The 13,095-nt window shown below is 35.0% G+C and overlaps 1 protein-coding gene across 1 annotated transcript in view; it reads left to right on the top strand.

The window, feature by feature from the left end:
- Window positions 1-10,216, top strand: part of LOC120067375 — a 74,697-nt gene extending 64,481 nt beyond the window's left edge. The window contains exons 5-6 of the mRNA XM_039018947.1: window positions 9,731-9,831; window positions 9,952-10,216. Coding sequence (XP_038874875.1) covers window positions 9,731-9,831; window positions 9,952-10,216 — 366 coding nt within the window. The remainder of the gene's footprint in view (window positions 1-9,730; window positions 9,832-9,951) is intronic.
- Window positions 10,217-13,095: the final 2,879 nt, after the last annotated feature.

Raw genomic sequence — 13,095 nt, 5'->3', positions numbered from 1 at the left:
TTGCTCTGGTGAGAAAATTTCAGAAGAAAGACTTGTTCGAGAGGTGCTTAGGTCTTTATCTAAGAAATTTGACATGAAAGTTACTGTTGTTGAGGAAGTTCAAGACATAACAAAGTTGAAAGTAGATGAATTATTTGGCTCCTTGCTCAATTTTGAGATGTCTCTGGATGGAAAAATCTAGAAAAAAAAAATAAGAGAATTCATTTACAATCCTCAATTGAAGATGAACATGTTGATTCAAATAAAGATTCTAAGGATTCCCTTACTGAATCTATTTCATTGCTTTCAAAACAGTTCAATCGTGTTCTCAAACAATTTGAAAAGAGGCTTGGTATTTCTCAAAATAACAAGTCTTGTGGTTCTCTTCCCCCTAAACAATTCAGAATTTAGAGTAGTAAGAAGGAAGCTGACAAGTCAATTGCTTTAAATTTTCAAAAAGAAAAGTCCTTCAAATGCATAGAGTGTGATGGCTATGGATACTTTCAAGCTGAATGTCCTAATTTTCTGAAAAAGTAGGGTAAAAGCTATGTTTTAACTCCGTCTAATGATGAGTCTAAAGAGAATAGTGACTCAAAGGAAGATCTCAAAGCACTTGTTGGTAACATCTCATCTAACACCTCGTCTTGTGAGATTTCTGAGTATGGTATGTATGTAGAAAATGTTCATGACACTGCCATCCATGGGTTTATAGATCCTTCTTATCAAGCTCTTTTCATCGAATGAAAAGATGATGAGAAAGTCTTTGATGTACAGAAATAAAGAATTGAGATTTTGATGGCTAACATCACAGGCTTATGTCTATTATTGCAGATTTGAAGCGTTAACTTTTTAACGATAAAGTAGAGAAGAACTGAGTGTGCAAAAATGTCAGAATGTTGAACACTTGTACTGAGTTTCTAGAGAAAATTTTGACAAAAAGGAAAGACAGTTGATGATAACTCTAGGCTTGGATTTTCTAAAATTGGAAGTTAGCATAATAGACAGTCTCAATCCAAAGGGAAGCAAAAGATTGAGTTTTTTATAGCTCAAAATCCAGAGTCTTATGGATTTACAGGTACTTCCTCTTCAATTCGAAATTGGCAGTCAACAGATCTTACAGAACAAGATGGATTTGTCATTATTATGGAAGAGTGGGGCATAAACAACCATTCTGCTATTAGTTGTTGAGAACTCTTCACAGATCCATGATAACGGGTAGAAATGCATGTTCTTACAGCGTAAAGTTATAAAACAATGCAGGATTGCGATGATAAAAATATACAATATTGCATCCAAAAACATTAAGTTCACAACATTGCGATCGGCTGTGTCCATCGCATTAAAATAGCTAACTTATGTATTTTTGTGCAGAAAATGCGTTGATGCAAGGTGGAAATGCAATCCAAAGAAATTAACGTCCGAGCGCATTAAGAGATTGCGACCGCAAGGCTATGCGATCGTTTGCGCTCGCGAATATCTGCTCAAGAAGGTGGTCTCATAGAGCCAATGCAAGAAGGTGGTCGCATCTGGGTGAAAGCTTAATAATTCACGATGGGACAGAAAGCTGATGACGGTCGATTTCGAATTAAGTTGACAAGCCGTTAACGACCTACTATAGCAAGTACACTCAACTTTTTGATGACAAATATTCGGCGCATCAAATAGAGAATTAATGTTGTCCCATCAGTGTAATTATAAGAGAGAAAAAGCTCTTCACCCTGAAGCTCTATAAATACTGGAGGCCATCTTCGTTTAAGAAGTTCGCTCAGTTTACAGAATTTTCCCTATAGATAAAAGTTAGCCTTGTTCATAGTTTTTCTTAGAAGGCGGAAGCGAGTAAAGCGAGTAAAGGGAGATTACAGAGAGGGCCAACTCTTACAGAAGCAAGAACATCTTTTGGGCAGAATAGAGATAACGCAGTGTAAAAGCCTTGGAAGCAAGAAATTGCTACCAGGCTCTCTGCTCTTATTTTCTATTGTCATTTTGTACTCTGAATCTTATTTATAGAAATGGAAATTGCATCTTTATATCGTTCACTCTCTGTACATTACGTATGAGTAGCTAAATCTGTCGAATGGGTTAAGAAGCACTTAGCTAGCATAACTTGGGATCTTCATTCTATGCGATTATCTTGTATTATGTATGCGTCATTAGTCTATTAGAGATACTCGGGAGGGTAGTCTAAGGATAGAATCTAGGCTCGGGAAAGTCAGATTAGAATCGCATAATCAAGAGATAGAAGCTTGGGATAAGCTCTGCTTGTTATTAACACATCGCATGCATCTAGAGATAGGTTATGATTGTATGCGGTCACCTTATCCTTGTGTGCATCTCACATCATCGCATAGGCAAGAAGTAGAGACTTAGGAATAAGCTCTATAGACATTATCGCATTCATCGCATGCGTCCTAAAATTAGGAGCCATTGCATTTGCATTGGAAAATGATTTGTTGTCACATGAGTGTAGCGTGATCGCATAGCTTGAACGCATTCTCGGGAAACACTAGCTAAAGACCTTCTCAACCTTTTCCGCCACATACTCAGTGTATCTGTCGCGTAATTACTCTTTTTCTCAAATTCGCCGCATACTTTTTTTACCTTAAACAACAAACCAACCAAAACATTGATTTAAATGTTACCGCAAAGTGATCTAAAAAACTACTGCATATTGTTTCCTTAGTCCTGAGTTTCAACCTGGGGCTTACTAGGCAACTCAGTAGGATTTATACTTGGATCTTACTGAGAAAACTTGCATGCTCAACGCATTTTCCACCAACGCAATCCTTACCATTATTTCATCGCATAAAACAATGCATCAACCCACAAACTCCAAAAAGGCCCCTTACTTCTCTCGAAAGTACTCTCAACGAAACTAAAAAATAAAAAGGTTTGGCAAGAGAAGAATGTTTAAAACAAATGTAATGTTGTATTGACATCTCTTAGATCTTCTACTAAAAGAGATTGGTACTTGGATAGTGGGAGCTCCCGATACATGACTGATAAAAAGAACTATTTGTCTGACCTCAAAGCTGTCAGCTCGAGAAAGGTCACATTTGAAGATGTTGTGATGTTAAGGTCTATCCAGATACTCTTATTCGTTTTCGTATATTATGACTATAAGATTTGGCAAATGGACATCAACACCGCATTTCTAAATGGTAATCTTAGGGAGACCATCTATATGTAACAACCAGATGGATTCATCTCCCAAGGTTAAGAGCAAATGGTTTGCAAGCTTAACCGATCCATTTATGGATTGATACAAGCTTCCCTCTCTTGGAATATAAGGTTTAATATTGCGGTCAAATCTTATGGCTTTGACCAAAATCTTGATGAGCCTTGTGTCTACAAAAAAATCATCAATAGTTCAGTAGCTTTCTTAGTGTTATACGTGAATGATATTCTACTCATTGGGAATGATGTAGGTCTACTAATTGATGTTAAACAGGGGTTAGTGGCCCAATTCCAAATGAAAGATTTGGGAGAGGCGCAATTTGTTCTACGGATCCAAATCTTCAGGGATCGTAAGAATAAAACACTAACCTTGTCTCAGGCATCGTACATTGACAATATTCTTTTCAAATATTCGATGCATAATTCCAAGAGATGTTTATTTCCCTTTCGGCATGGAATTATATTGTCTAAGGAATAATGTCCTAAGATACCTCAAGAGGTTGAGGAAATGAGACGGATCCCCTATGCATCTGTTGTTGGTAGCCTAATTTTTGCAACGTTATATACTGGACCTGAAATTTTCTATGTAGTGAGGATAGATATCAATCTAATCTAGGATTAGATCACTGGACATCTGTTAAAACCATCCTCAAGTATCTTTCGAGAATGAGGGACTACATACTTGTGTATGAGTCTAAGGATTTGATCCTTATAATACATACTGACTCTAATTTTCAGACTGATAAGGATTCTAGGAAATCCAATTCAAGATTAGAGTTCGCTCTTAACGAAGGAATTGTGGTCTGAAGAAGCTCAAAGCAAGGTTGCATAGTCGACTCTACCATGGAGGCAGAGTATGCAACAGCTTGTGAAGCTGCTAATGAGGTTGTATGGCTTAGGATGTTTTTGATAGATCTAGAAGTTGTTTTAGACATGTGAAAGTCCATTAACCTTTATTGAGATAATAGTGGTGGTGTGGATAATATTGGTGGTGGGAAGCATATATGCACAAATATCATCTTATCCAGGAGATTGTGCACTAAAGGGACGTGGTCATCACGAAGATCACTTCGGAGCACAATGTTTTTAATCCATTTACAAAGACTCTCATGACTAAAGTGTTTGAGGATCACCTGGAGAGTCTAGGTCTAGAAGACATGCTTCATCTAGTCTCGGGAAAGTGGGAGATTTTACTACATGTGTAGTGTATGTTCTAGTTTATTGTTTTGAGTACTATACTTTGTATTTGTATTTGTACACCTCATAGCTTTAGGACAAGTAGAAGATTGTTGAAATTGATGCCTTAAATCTCGTGGTCTTATAGTTTTTAAATTTATTTGTACAAACAGATTATTTATAATAAAATAAGTGTGAGTTTATTTGAAATTTAGTTGCATTAAGCCAAAACTAATAAACTAAGATCCCAGCTTATTCGATGTAGCTTAAACATGTATGTGGTAATATATAGGTGGATCATATTTAAGTAATAACCTGAACGGTTTGTAGTAGATGGATAAAGCTGGATACCTTATCTTGGAGACACTGTGGATACAACCCGTTTTGTAATTGTTACAATTGTTGTAAAGTATTATAAATGATCTGATTCTGATCATTCATATAGAGACTTGTGAGCGTGGGTATCCTATACAAAGAGTTTGTATAAGACCGGACCACGAAATGATTAGTCTCTCTTTATAACACCGTTACTAGAAGAGACTTGTATTTCACCAGGATGACCATAGGTGACTTGACCTTAATCTTGCATGAGTTGTGAACTTCTGCCTATGAGGGTGGTCCTTTGATCTGCATGGATGAGAGTGGCCAAATTTTTCGACTCAATATGCCTACAACTTTGGGGATTCGTCTGAGTGGGGTGCTGGGAATATAACTACACAAGAAGAAATTTACTCCTTTCTATTGTTAAGGTAAGTAGATAAATTTCTCTCTTAAAAGCTGATTTTGGGTTTTGAATATTCAGGTGCCCCACCCTCTCTTGGCCTGAGAGAGGTCCAATTACAGTTGGACTATGACTAATTTTTCATTAGAGAGATCAATGATACTTAAGAAGTGAGATATAACTACAGGGGTAAAATGGTAATTTTGACCCACATGTACTTACGAGCAATTTTTGAATGATTATTGCACTATTGATTGGTTATATCTAATGCATACAAAAATATATCTACAGTGTGAAGAGTGCAGCTGTTGGTCTTTAGTGGAGGGACCAACAGTTAATGAAGGTTGATGATTTTAATTAAAGAGTTTAATTAATTAATCTCGTATCATTAGAGCTTCAATTTATAGGTCTACAAGGTCCCCTTGTTAGCTTAATAAGAATTAATGAGAATCAAATTAATTTTGGATTAATTTCAATTGTTCAAATTAATTAAAGGGAATTAATTTTATGAGATACAATTAATATAATGTATGTTGATACACTATACTATAAAGTTTAATTGAGAGAAACAAATATGTGAATATGATTCAAATATTAATTATATGAATATGATTCATATAAAAAACTATAGGTTAAAATTAATGTGAATATGATTCATATTAATACTATAAGTTATATGAGAGGATATAAACTATAGATTATATGTTATATGTGATATAACATATGGTTTAATTTTAATATATATTAATTAGTTAATATATATTAAAATTTGAAATTTGAAAATTAACTCCCAAGGGAGATAATTTCAAGTTATGGAGTGAGTTATTTTGATAACTCTCTCATACAATTCTCTCAAAAATGAAAAAATGAAAAGGAGTGGTTTAGGGAATTCACTTCAACGTGAAATCATATTTCTATAAAATCTCTTCTCACTATATCTTCTTCCTCTAGCAATTTCTCTCTAACAAACACTCTCCTTCCTTTTCACCAAAGTTAAGAATAGAAGCCCACACCTTCCTATGATTCTCACCTTGAGAATAACAAGGTAGCACTTACTGTGGTTTTTTATTTTAGAGCCATTGTTGTTATCCTTGAGTTGTTGGTTGCTGAGTTCGAGACAAGGAGAGAAGATCTCTTGTTCTTGTTAACTAGAGAGGAATCGAGAAGAACGGTTCTCCAAGGGTATGCATATTCCATTTCCGTTTCCTCTCTATAAAATTATGTAGAAAACATGGTTAGGTTTTAGATATTTTTATCCATGGTTTTTGTCTCCTCTATTTTCTTAAGTTTGTAAAACGAAATTTGAGACACCTGACGTTTGTATGCTTTCACTATGGGAATTCCGATCCTTTAAGTAATGTTAGTTGAAGAGCTCACCAGCAATCTTATTAGCATCAATCAGCAATGTGATCAAGAACTGAACATGAGTTTTACCAAAGATAAGTGTGTTGTCACAGATGATGTCAAAGCCCTTATTATAGCAGGTACGCATTCATGTGATAATTATTATCATTGGAGTCCTGATAATGCTTCGCAAGTCTATCATCTCTCTGAAAAAGATGAAGTAAGCCTATGGCATAAACACCTCGACCATGTAAACATGAAGACTATTCAAAAGGCACTAGCCAAAAATGTTATATCTGGTCTTCCATCATTACATGGTTCTATTTGAATTATTTGTGGTGATTGTCAATCTAGCTCAACATGTACCCTAGAGCTTCTCCACCTGGACCTTATGAGCCTTATGCAATCAGAAAGTCTAGGACGTAAATAGTATGTTTTAGTTGTTGTTGATGATTTCTTCAGATACATCTGGGTCCATTTTCTTTGCAAAAAGTCATATGCATTTACTGCTTTTCAAGCCATTTGTCTCCAATTACAAAGGGACAAAGATCTAAATGTGATAAAAATCAAAAGTGATCATGCTACGGAGTTTAAATACTCTTAATTTATTGCATTTTGTAGTACAACTAGAATTTATCATGAATTTTCAGCCCCAAACACTCCCGAGCAAAATGGGATTGTTGAAAATAAAAATCGGACACTTCAGAAGATGGCATGAGCAATGTTACATGCAAACCATCTACCATTTTATTTTTGGGTAGATGTTCTAAATACAGCATATCATATTCACAACAGAGTTGTTCTACATCTCAATACCTCGAGCACAATTTATGAAATATGGAGAGGGAAAAGAACAAATCTGAAATACGTCCATATTTTTTTTCAACACTTGTTACATCCTAGTTAATAGAGAAGCTAGACGAAAATGAGATTCCAAATCGGATGAAGACATATTTCATTGATATTTCACAAATAGTCGAGCTTACCGTGTCTACAATAAAAGGACTCATTATGTAATAGAGTCTATTAATGTTGTGATTGATAATGTTGTAGACCGATTAAGCTCTACTACAGTGGGAGATGAGGATGTTGGGATTGATGCCCTAAATCTCGTAGGGTCCTGTAGTTTCTAAACACCTGTATGAACAAACATTATATGATTTATAATATATGATATTTTATTCACATTGTCTATAAAATATTTGATATTTTAGTTGCATTAATTACAAACCAATAAACTAAGATCCATGGTTAGAATTGTAACTTAAACATGTATGTGGAGACATACAAGTAGATCGTGTTTTAAGTGATAACCTAAATGGTATGTAGCATATGGATAAGGCTGGGTCCCTTATCCTAGTGACACTACGAGTATGACCCACTTTGTAGGTGTTACAAATGTTGTAAAGGGCTACAAATGATCTGATCTTGATCATTCGTGTATTAGCCATGCGAGCGAAGATATTTTATACAAAGGAATTTGTATAAGACCAGACCACGGAATTTTTAGTCTCATTATATAACGACATTCATAATTGAGACTTTCATTCCACTAGGATGACCATAGGTAACATGACCTTAATCCTGAGTGAGTTGTGAACTCCTACCTATGAAGGTGGTTCTTTGATTTGTATGGGTGATTGGGGAGCTGGGAACTCAGCTACACAAGTAAATAAATTGCTCCCTTAAGGACTGATTCCGGATCTTGAACAATGTGGCGCCACACCCTTTCTTTGCTCGATAGAGGTTTAGTCATAAGGGTACTATGATGTATTGTTCACTAAAGGAATCAATTGTACTTAAGGAGTTAGATGTAACTACGGGGGCAAAACAGTAAATTGGTCCAACTGTACTTATGAGCGATTTGTGAAGGGTCATCGTACTGTTAATTGGTTATATCTAATGGACACAAAAATATATTTTTAGTGTGAAGAATGTAGCTTTCGGTCTTTAGTGGAATGCCCGGCAGTTAACGGATGGTGGATAATGTGATTAAAGAGTTTAGTTAGTTATTCACATACCGTTGGAGCTTCAAGCTACAGGTCCATAAGATCCCCTTGGTAACTCAATGGATTCAAGTTGAGAATCATTTTTTCGGTTAATTTGAAATGTTCAAATTAACAAGAGGGAATTTAATTATATATGATAAAATTAAATTAATTCAATTATATATGATATAATTGATATAATGTATTTGATATATTATTGTTTGATTGGAGGAATTAATATTTGAATATGATTCAAATATATTTTCTATGAATTAGATTCATAGTTATTAAATTTAATATAAATATGATTTATATTAAATGGTATAAAATAAAGAAAAAGGACTATGGTTTATATGTTGTATATGATGCAATATTAAAACTATAGGTTATAAATATAATATGATAAGCAAGTTATTGTATTTATTTATAGTTTATTAATTATATGAAAATTAATTATTTTTCTCCATAACCACCCTTAGTGGGTAATTATACTTTTTTTGTGGCAAATTAGGATAAAATAAAATTGTTTTAATTATTCCAAGATACAAGTGATACACGATTGACGAGTTAAGCAATCGGGTAAAAGATTTTTACTAAACGATTACTTGAGAGACTACACGATCGAGTAGCTAGTCTATGCGATAGACTTGGTTCGTCTACACAACTTCATTGTTCACTACATGATCGTCTTCCTCCTTCACTCTAAATCTTCCCTCTAATCAAAATAAGCTAGAGCCCACCACACTGGATTCTAACACTGAGAATACCAAAGTAATCTTGTGGTAGTGTCCAGTTTGTTCGAGGATCGAGTTATTGCTCGTTGCTGTTCAAGAGAGATCGAGTTTTTCGTTGTGTTCGTGTTGTTTGACGCATTGGTGAACAATCGAGGGAGTATTCTTGAAGAAGGGTTCTTCAAAGCTATAATCACTTTTATCCTTAGCCTTTACTTTCAAAGCATGTTGTAATTTAGTTTATAATGCATAATTTGTTCTGTATGACTGTAAACACATGAGTTCTTTCACAATGGAGTTTGGACGATCCACGTCTGCTCAAAGGTCCTCTATAATTAGAGTTCCTTCAGAAGAATCCAACACACTTCCACTTGTCAATACATAAGTCCCAAACATCTACTCAGACATGTCATCTGACATGAATTCTACAATTCCAGTGGAGAACAACCAATCAGTTTCTTAGAAGGCTGAACCTAGTAATAAGCAACCATCCCGCAAGGTTCATAAAAATCATCCCTCTTGTTAAACCAAGAAATTTCAAAGAAGCTCTTAAAGATGAATGTTGGGCCAATGCTATGCAAAAAGAGCTTAGGCAATTTGTGCGAAATAATGTCTAGGCTCTTGTTCCTAGGACAGAATCAGTTAATGTGATTGGGACAAAGTGGATATTCAAGAACAAGTCTAATGAAAATGTCAATATCAATAGAAATAAAGTCAGGTTAGTGGCTCAAGGATATACCCAAATAGAAGGTGTGGATTTTAATGAAACCTTCGTTCTAGTTGCAAGACTTAAGGCCATCAAATTTCTATTTGGAATATTCTTTCTTCTGAAATTCAGATTATACCAAATGGATATAAAGAGTGCTTTCCTAAATGGATATATGAATGAGAAGTGTATGTTGAGCAGCCCAAAGGATTTGTTGATCCTTCTCATCCTGATTTTGCGTATAAACTCAAAAAAGGAACTGTATGGGCTCAAACAGGCACTTAGAGCATGGTATGAACGTTTGACTCAATTCCTTATGAACAATGGTTACAGTGGAGAAGGAGTTGATAAGACTTTGTTTGTTGAAAAATCTCAAGAGAAATTTGTGATTGTCTAGATTTATGTTGACAACATTGTCTTTGGTGGGATGTCATAAGAGATAATTTAGCTCTTTGTGAAACAAATGCAGAAAGAATTCGAGATTAACATGGTAGAAGAACTGCCCTATTTTCTGAGGTTCCATATTAAACAACTAGATGGGGGAATTTTTATCTCTCAAAGCAAATATGACAAAAAAAAGTGTGAAGAAGTTCGGCCTTGAAAAGGCTAGCATTAAAAGAATCTCTTCTCCCACTCATGTGAAAATGTCAAAAGACTCAAGTGGAATTCGAGTTGATGAGAGTCTTGACAAAAGTATCACTAGAAGCTTACTTTATTTAACAGTGAGCAATCCTGACATCACATTTGTTGTTGGTGTTTGTGCCATATATCAATCTTGTCCCAAGACCAATCACTTGCTTAGTGCTAAAAGAACAATCAAATATATCAATGGTCAAGTGATTACGGTTTATTATATACGTTTGATACTAGTAGCTCTCTAGTTGTCTATTGTGATGTTGATCGGGTTGGTAGCTCTGAAGACAGGAAAAGTATATTTGAAGGTTGATTCTTTCTTGGGAACAACTTGATTTCATGGTTGAGCAAGAAACAAAACAATGTTTCTTTGTCAATGACTTAAGTGGAATACATTGCAGCAGGGAGTAATTGCACCTGAATGATATTGATGAAACAAATGTTGTAGGAGTATGATGTCTCAGAAGATGTAATTGTCTTGGTTGATGCCCTAAATCTCATAGGGTTCTATAGTTTGTAATTGTATTGTATAAATATTTTATTTATTTAATAAAATATGAGATATTTTATTTTGGCATTTAGTAGCATTAAACCCACAAATCAATAAACTAACATCCAAGGTTATCTTCTGTAGCTTAAACATGTATGTGGAGACATACAGGTGGATCATGTTTAAGTGATAACCTAAATGGTCTGTAGCAGATGGATAAGGTTGGATACCTTATGTTGGTAACAATACGAATATGGCCCACTTTGTAGATGTTACATTTGTTGTAAAAAGCTACAAATGATCTGATCTTGATCATTCATGCAGAAATATGTGAGTGGGGGTATTCCATACAAAGGAGTTTGCATAAAACTGGACCACGAAATGACTAGTCTTATTATATAACGTCGTTCATAATAAAGACTTACATTTCAACAGGATGACCATAGGTGATATGACTTGAATCCTGAGTGAGTTGTGAACTCCTGCCTATGAAGACGATGCTTTAATTTGTATGGGTGAGAGTGGCCAGATCGCCGACTTAATAAGCCTACCATTTTGTGGATTCGTCTGATTAGGGAACTAGGAATACAGCTACACAAAAATGAATTCACTCCTTTCCCAATGTCGGGGTAAGTAAATAAATTACTCCATTAAGAGTTGATTCATTGGCTTGAACATGTTGGGGTTGATGCCCTAAATCTCGTAGGGTTCTGTAGTTTGTAGACACCTATGAACAAACATTTTGTGATGTAATAATATGAGATATTTTATTCACTACAATCTTTGAAATATGAGATATTTTTGTTGCATTAACCATAAACCAATAAACTAAGATTCCTGGTTATCGTTGTAACTTAAGCATGTATGTGGAGACATACAAGTGGATCGTGCTTTAAGTGATAACCTAAATGGTTTGTAGTATATGGATAAAGTAAGGAAACCTTATCTTAATGACGCTATGAGTGTGGTTGCTTTGTAGATGTTACAAGTGTTGTAAAGTGCTACAAATGGTCTAATCTTGACCATTCATATATTAGACATGCGAGCGGGGATGTTCTATACAAAGGAGTTTGCATAAGACCGGACCACGAAATGTTTAGTCTCTTTATATAATGTCATTCATGACAGAGACTTTCATTTCACTAGGATGACCATAAGTAACATGACCTTAATCCTGAGTGAGTTAGGAACTCCTACCTATGAGGGCGATCATTTGATTTGCATGGATGTGAGTGGCCAGATCGTCGACTCAAACCTACCACTTTGGGGATTCATCTAATTGAGGAGCTGGGAAGTCAGCTACACAAGATGGAATTCATTCCTTCTCCGATTCAAGGGTAAGTAAATAAATTACTCCCTTAAGGGCTGATTCCGGGGCTTGAACAATATGGCGCCACTCCTTCTCTTGGCCCGAGAAGGATTTACTCAAGTAGAACTATGAAGTATTGTTCATTAGAGGAATCAGTAGTACTTAAGGACTTAGATGTAATTATAGGGGCAAAACGGTTAATTGGCTCGGCTATACTTACGAGCGATTTGTGAAGGCTTACCGTACTGTTGATTGGTCATATCCAATAGACACAGAAATATATCTGTAGTGCGAAGAGTGTAATTGTCGGTCCGTATGGAGTGCCCAGCAGTTAACAAATGGTGAATATCGTGATTAAAGAGTTTAGTCAGTTATTCACGTATCGTTGAAGCTTCAAGCTACAGGTCTATAAGGTCCCGTTGGTAGCTCAATGGGTTAATTTGAAGTGTTCAAACTAACAAGAGAAAATTTGATTATATATGATATAATTAAATTGCTACAACTATATGTGATATAATTGATTTGTTGTATTAGATACATTAATTGGAGGAATTATTATTAAATGCCATAAAGGAGAAAAAGAACTAATGCATGAGATGTGATATTAAGATTGTAGGTTATGGATATATTATTTATTTGTAATTAAATAAATTATGGGATAATTGGTTTTAGTTTTTCTTCTAATAACTAACTTAGTGGGAAGTTGTGATCAGTTATGGTAACTGATGAATAAAGTGAAAATCATTTTCATTTTTTCATTATGCGATAGATAAGTGATTGATAATCGGACGCACAAAAGAAAATAGCTATACGATAGCTTGAGAGCATAAACGATCATGCATCG

Source organism: Benincasa hispida, chromosome 12, assembly GCF_009727055.1.
Source record: "Benincasa hispida cultivar B227 chromosome 12, ASM972705v1, whole genome shotgun sequence".
NCBI lineage: Eukaryota > Viridiplantae > Streptophyta > Magnoliopsida > Cucurbitales > Cucurbitaceae > Benincasa > Benincasa hispida.
This window is presented reverse-complemented; position numbering and strand designations above follow the sequence as displayed.